This window comes from Corvus brachyrhynchos, unplaced genomic scaffold (assembly GCF_000691975.1).
Source record: "Corvus brachyrhynchos isolate BGI_N302 unplaced genomic scaffold, ASM69197v1 scaffold34, whole genome shotgun sequence".
Taxonomy (NCBI): Eukaryota; Metazoa; Chordata; class Aves; order Passeriformes; family Corvidae; genus Corvus; species Corvus brachyrhynchos.
Window position 1 is genome coordinate 499,246 of NW_008238126.1, and position 7,403 is coordinate 506,648.

The window sequence follows — 7,403 nt, forward strand, 5'->3', positions numbered from 1 at the left end:
GTGGCGCGGGCCGCCGCGCGCGCTTCGCGTGAGACGCACGGGAAGTCTCGCGATGCCTCGGGGGCCTCAGGGCGTGAGGGTGGGGAAGGCCCGGCCCGGCCCCGGCTGGAGCGGTGGGAAAATCGCGAAGGATGGAAATGGCAACACCTGGGAATTTGCGCTTCTGGAGACGCCTCGTGTGTGAGTAAAGCTCTGAATTTCTTCAGGCGCGGAAAGGAAAGGGGGTTTGCTGCTTGCTTCCCCCGCTTCATATGGCTTAGCGCTGCTCCAGCCCGACTTGCAGATGAAGCGTTACCTGAGCATCATACAATGCCTTTAGGGACCTAAAAGATCGTCTCATTCCAATCCCCTGCCGTGGACAGGGACACTTTTCCCTAGACCAGGTTGCTCAGAGTCCCATCCAACCTGGTACTGAACACTTCCAGGGATGGGACATCCACGCCTGTTCCTGTGCCTCCACCCCATCCTTGGGTTCCTTGATTCCTCCACTCTTCCCAGCTCAACCTGGAGCCCGGGGACCACGTTTCGCTTTAGAGTACCACACAGCCAGGAGGCTTTAGGGTTTTTTATGGAAGATGTTTGCAAATCATTCGATCTTGGCTCTGCTGTGGTGTGTACGGGGAGGTGAGTCCTGCTTCAGGTGTGTGAGGGCACAGCTCATCCCCATTTTGCTGGGAAATGGATTAGAACAGCCTTCTGTAACAGCACTGCATCACTTTTCTGGTGCCTGGCTGAAGCTTCATGTCTGGGTTGGCTTTTCCCATTTGAATTTCTTGTTTGATGATTGCCAGGTGCTCTAAAGCAAAAGTAAAGCCATTAGCTGCCTTTGGGAATCAGGTCAACAAGGTAAAAGAGCCGCCTATGCAGGGGCTGCTGCCGCTTGCTGGTTCTCCTTTAACTGCTACTCTCCAATCGTGTGCTTATGACACTGAAGCATATTTCTGCCTCTCTAAGTGTTAAACTAACACGTGTCAGTGATGTTTTTCAGGTGGATCCTCACATGTTTTTTGATCCTGATGGTGCAGAGACCTTGCCAGGATTGGAGACCTGGTCAAGACAAAGTCTTAAAATAATGCAAATGAAGACTCATAGTAGTGTGTCTATGCTCCTCTTAAAAGCAGACTTGTAGTGTAGCTCTCCTTTCTGATGCAAATCCCGGAAGAACAGAAAAAAAACCACCTGAGTTTGATGATGTTGCATTTCTTCATAAAACAGCAGCCAGTTTAAGAGTATTGGTGTAAGAGACAGGCATTTGTGTTTAAAGGACTTACAAGTTTGGAGTCCAGATAAAGACCAAGTTATTTTTGGTTCTGGGAATGGGCAATGGTCTGCTAATAGTGGAAAAAGAGCTATGATCAAACATCTGTGTTCGTCTCTATTGTCCATGGCTTCTCTGTCATGGATTTGCTCAGCAGAGTTTCCTCAGGTGCCCAAATCAGTGCCAAGAGCCTGACTGGTTGGGAATGTGCCATAAATACAGGATTTCAATGTAGATTGTTTTTGAGGATCTTGACTCCCAGGTGTAAAGTTTTCATTTTGCAGTATCCTGAGTATAAATCAGCAGAAAGGAAAGTAGGCAAAACCATTTCTCAGTGGAAGGAAGCATTTCTCTTGCTAAACTACTGGGCAAATCAGGAAACTGTAGAAGCAGAGTCCTTGTCCAGCTGAAACTTGTGTGTACCTGAAGTCACAACAACTGAGTTACTTCCCAAGTACTGTCAGTGCCACTCTTAGTCCCATATACCCTGCCTAAATTGATACGATTGAATTTCCAGGTGCCTTTATTCATTCGTTTGTTTGTTTATTTCTTTGCTGTCACTTCCAAGTCAGGTCGCAAATTGGAAGGAGCAGTAGATCAGTCCCTGTTGGATACAATTGAAATCTCATAGTCTTCTGTAATCCAGACATACTTTGTAGTCCCCTGCAGCAAGCTTCATCCCTGGTAAAACAATGGTGCTTGAAGCTGGGTATATCAATTCAAACTGGGTTTTTATTCCTGCTTTTTGAAGTTCCGGGCAGCTGCAAGCCTTGACCTGTTAAGCAAGTGAGGGCAGTGGTCATCTCCTTACCCAAGAAGCTCAGGAGCCACATGTGATCTCTACTGACACTGCTGTTTAACAAAGGATTTTGAGGTGTGGAGTCAACGTTATGCTCCCAATAGCTCAGGAGACCTCTGACTATGAGGCAAATCCTTTTGCAGTAGAGCAGGCAAAATGTGATGAGACAATCTTTGATTCATGTGACAAGGTGCACATAGTGAAAAGACAGCAAAGAGAAAAGCAGGCTGACCTACAGAACCCACAGGATGCTATTTTGTGTCCTACAAACATAAATCTAACACTTGAATTGTTGCCATCTAGCCAAATTTTAGTTGACCTACCTGAAATACATGGCTATTTGGCATGTAAGGGAAAGCGGCATAAACTAGTAAAGCCTGGCAATAGTTAGTCAGGGAGAAAGCAGTTTCATTAACCTTTATATTTTTCTGCATTTGTTTTCCCTACTGTTGTTTTCTTCATTTACTCTGAGTAAAAGAAGAAAAGCTTAAATTACTAAACTGTTTTCTTGATATTTGGAACAAAAATTCCTGTGGTGCTTCATTTTTGTACTTTAGCAGTGGCTTCTCTACTGTCCAGAGGTTCATAGTAAAATGACCTGCAATTTTCATGTTCCCTGTACTACCCACATTAAAGTTCTGATGAGTGTTGTGTGATGTTTTATGTTTTGACAGCATATGGTGGTCAAGAAAGTGGGGAAGCTGATCTAAACTCCAAGGTTTTGGGATGTTTTGTTTGGGGTTTTTTCCCCCCCCATAAAAAAAAAGGCAAATGCTTTTGCTAGCAATAAGGAAAATCAATACACGGGTAGGAGAATTATTGAAAATAGGAAAAAAGTCATCCTGATACTGTTTCACTATGTTGATGAAAAAATTGCTCTTTAATCTCAGAAATACTTTACTAACTTTTGGTAGTAAGGGGAGTAAAAGTGAACTGGTCTAGGAAATGCCTTGTTATAAAAAAAAATACTTGTTTTTTATAATGAAAGTTTTAAAAACAAGGCTAAATGCTTTGGGTATTGACCTTAATTATTATTGTACTGTCTTGCTTGAATCATGTAGTCATTTTTGTCTATTGCCCTCTGTGTCCTTGGTTAGCACGACTTTAAAACCTGGGTTGTCTTTGAAAGGCTTAATGCTGGAATTCATTTGGGATTTAAGTGGTAATTCATGGTCATAAGAAGTCCATGCAGTCACCAGGTAAGCAGTAATGTCCATTCCTGTGCAGCAACATGTCAGCAATTCATTCTACTACATGGAAAAGCACGAATTTGTATCATGACCTTAACTGTATCCTGAGCTGTTTTCATGAAATTCAGAAAGCAGCGGGTTTTTGGGTTTTGTGTAGATTTGCTGTGTAGGAGACCAGTTCTCTGCATGCCAGCATGAACAGTGACTGTTTGCTGAAGCTCTACCAGTAGAAGAAACGACTGCTCGAAGAGCTCTATCCTATTTTTGCAGTATATAGATCTATGTTATACTGACAGTTTCTGCTGACGTGGAGAAATAAATAATGTGAAAAATTATACTTGTCCAGGAAGTCATTCCTTTACAGTGCTTCTGTTGGTAGATTCTTGGATCTTCTTTTCAATTGTGCCTGTGCCTCCCACCTCCAGCACTTTTGGTTGTGTCTTTGGTGTGTTTTCCAAAAGTGGAAATGTTTTCATTTGTGGTTGTAGTTTCAGCAAGTAAGTAGGTGAATGTCTGCCCTCCCTCTAGGTAGGAACTGGATGTGGCAGCTTATGACTTGCCACCTTCCAGAGAAATCACGTGTTTGACAGGAAATTATCCTGAAGGATCTCTGGATCTCTGCTCTTCCAAAACAGTCTAGAGAAACTGAGATTTCTTGCATTTTTTTCTATGCAGGAATTTGATTGTGTCTGTTGAGAAGATGATAAAATACTGTGCTTGTATTTGTCTTCAGATTGACGGTTGTAACTTAATAGAATTTGCCAAATGCTGTAAAGAAGAGGTGGTTTTACGTGTATTGACTTAACATTAGTTGCTGAGCTGATACCTTTGTAGCCTACTGGTTTTCTGGCTTGGAAGTAAAAAAACAAGTAAATCACATTTCTAAACCAGCTCTGAGCAAAATTATGTGGGTTTTTGTGTAAACATTTGAAAAGATCCAATCCTGATGCTCGGCAAACCAGGTGAATGGATAACTTTTGTGAATCCTGGGACAGAATCCATTATTATCCAAAACACTTTATTATCTGGTATTTTTGTTTTTCTCCTAGAGCAGAGGATGTCACATGCTCTTACTGGATTTAATTTAGTGTTTCATATTCAAATCTTTTTGAGAAAGTATCTGGGAATTACTTACTTTAACAGCCTCAGCTGTTTAAATGCTGCTTTTTTAATATTTTTATGGATGTCTAAAAGGACAAAATCTTCAATTACTAATCTAAAACACTATTTTGGTTGTAGTCTCTCTTTTGTGTCCATTTCCTATATCAGCCACTTTTTAAATCAGGTATTTTGCACAGGTGATGGTGGATACTAAGTCTTGTACTGGTGCACATACGAGAGTTTTAAGGGTGCAAACAGCAGAAGCAGCTTTGGGACATTGGGTGTGGCAGAGTCAAAGCCTTGGCTCAAGAAGCTCCATCTTGCACTTACTAAACACAAACCATGACAATTCTCCATCCTTGTCTAAGCACAGTTCAGGATTCCCTTGCAGCAATGGGTGAGTCAGGGCATTTCAAATGAAATAAAACATCATGCTTAAATCTGAAGACTTAGTTGCTGTAGGACAACTCTTGTATTTTTGAATGTTCCCAAAATGAGGTGCCATCCTGTTAATGTATAGGACACAACTGAGGACGAAACAGGGTTGTACTCAAAGCATGAAAATGTGTTCATTGTATGTGACTGGGAAACACCAAACTGAAATTTGCTTTTTTTTTTTTTGCTTTCTGTTTTTTATTTTTTTAAGTTTGTTATTATCAAGAGGCAGATTATGTTAAGAATTTCTCTAGGGGTTTGTGCTCCACTGTGTGTTCTGTATGTCACTAAGAGTTGGATCAGGCCTCTCACAGAGCTAGACCACCAGGATGGTGTGAGGAAGATGACTAGTTTCTACAATCAGCTTGACATTCATAAAACCAAAAGCTAACCCTGCCTTTAAGTACATTTTTCGTTGCTTCCCCCTTCAGCTGCACTTCAGTGAGACAGGAACTCACTAGGAATGGCTGGGAGAATTTCCCATCTTACAGTTTCTCAAGATACGGTTTGGTTTCTGTTTGGAAGTTTGCAGCTGTGTATTTGTACAAATACACTCAGTGCTACTGAAGTCAGTTTGTGGGTTCTTCTCTAACGGTGTTTTGGTTTGGCTTCTTGTCTGTAAATGAGTCCTGTGGTGGTTTACTCCTGTGAGGAAAGTTAAAACAGTGTTTTTCTCCATGGATATATAATCCCAAACTGAAAGCTGAGTGAGAAGAAGGAAATTGCCATTGGTCTCAATGGGACAAAAGTTTCTTGGGAAATGGGGCAGCAAAGGGAAGCTTCACTGAGAATCTGCAATGTTTTCCAAAGCCTTGATATCCTTAACTTGATTCTTTTTCTGCCACTAATGGATACACAAAATTTCACTGTAAATTGTGAATTCAAATCTTCATGTAACAAAATAGTTGTCCAGTGGTTTCTTAGTATCAGTGAGAAGAAAGTTTCTCTGATATTCCTTCCTCTCAGTCAAAAATATCCACATCCTTTGATGAATTCAGATACTTACATGTAGTTAATCGAAGTTACTGGAGTCTGGACTAGAGACCATGAAAGTAATGATGCAATTGGCACTATTTTAAAGACATAAAAGTTTGAAAGTGCATGGATGCATTTCTTCCCAAGGGTAATCTATATAAAAAAGGACCAGGATATAATCTTAAGAAATTTACATTGCTCCTGTTCAGGTTGTAGTTCTTTCTTATACAAAAAAGAGGACAAATGTGTGATTCTTAAATACTTTTGTTGTCGATCATGTAATTGGGGTTTTTTTAGTAAGTGATTGGTTTTGTTTTTATTACATATTCCTTCAGTGCAGGCACATTTCTAGTGAATAATCCCACCATCCCAAGGACCTGAACCTGCAGGTTCTGGAATACCTTCTGAAGAGACTTTCTGCTCAGTCAAGAAAAAGTCCCACATCTAATGGATCACTCCAGATAAGATTACAAAATTCAAATGGTTATCAGAGTTCCTTTATTCAGGAAATTGGGCAAGACACAGGATTTCTTGCAAATTCAGTGTTGTTCCTGGTTTCTGTTACATCAACACGTGCTAAACAAGACACCCTGCACTATTTATGCTTCTGTCTCTCTGAAAACATAACGGAATACAATATATATGATTAGTGAAGAACAACACAGCTACTGTTAAGCCACTTTTATGAATCAACTGAATTTTTTCATATCTATGCAGGGTTATTAATTTAGCAATGTAAGTGCTTCTTGTCAGTGGTCTGCAAAAAACACATGGGAAATAGGAGGATTGCAGTTTCTATCCTCCCAGGTGGAGTGGTTTGGTTCCAAACCCTGCCATGGGTGGGTCATTTGGTGCTGTACAAGAAGGGGAGATCCCAGCAGCAGCTGCTTAGTGCCCAGCAATGGGACAGGAGGAATGGGCAGAAACTGAGGCCCAGGAAGTTCCACCTGGACATGAGGAAGAATTTCTTTCCTTTGCAGTGACCGAGCACTGAACAGATTGCCCAGAGAGGGTGTGGAGTCTCCCTCACTCTGGACACAATCCTGTGCCGTGTGCTCTGATGCAGGATGACCCTGCTTGACCAGGGAGGTGGGACCAGATGACCCATGGTGGTCCCCTCCAGCCTGACCCATCCTGTGATTCTGTGAATGAAGAGGAGAGGAGAGAGGAAAGTGTATAAGGTTTGACCACTGGTTGAACAGAGACCTTTTCTTTAGCCGACTTCTTGACCAGTCACTTATTCCAGCTCTTCTCTCTGTCCTTGCAGTTTTCTACTAAATGTGTAGAACATGAATGTTCTGTTAAAATGACAGTGTCTGGCAAAAAGCAGAAATGATCACATGGTGTGGGGTTGGTTTGGTTTTTTCCCCCAGTCTTGGCCAAACAAATGACTGTGTCAGCACTTTGTCAAAAATGAAACAGCTGGGTAACCAAAATGATGGTGCCTCAGAAGGGGTCACATGGCATCGATTTGGGAAAGGCAACCCCTGCTTCTGACAGAGTCCCCTCCCAGCCACTGTTACCAACCCTGTGCCATCCCTCAGCAATACTGATTTAACTGTTTGCAAACCATGCTGGAAACTGGGGCAAAGTCATTGTAACAACCTCGATTAAAAAAATTTAAACAAACCAGCCTCCACCCCCC

General features: G+C 41.8%; 1 protein-coding gene across 1 annotated transcript in view; it reads left to right on the top strand.

The window, feature by feature from the left end:
- Positions 1-47: 47 nt before the first annotated feature.
- The window catches only part of FUNDC1 (FUN14 domain containing 1), a 47,600-nt gene continuing 40,244 nt past the window's right edge, over positions 48-7,403 (top strand). The window contains exon 1 of the mRNA XM_017733422.1: positions 48-180. Coding sequence (XP_017588911.1) covers positions 132-180 — 49 coding nt within the window. The 5' untranslated portion in view covers positions 48-131. The remainder of the gene's footprint in view (positions 181-7,403) is intronic.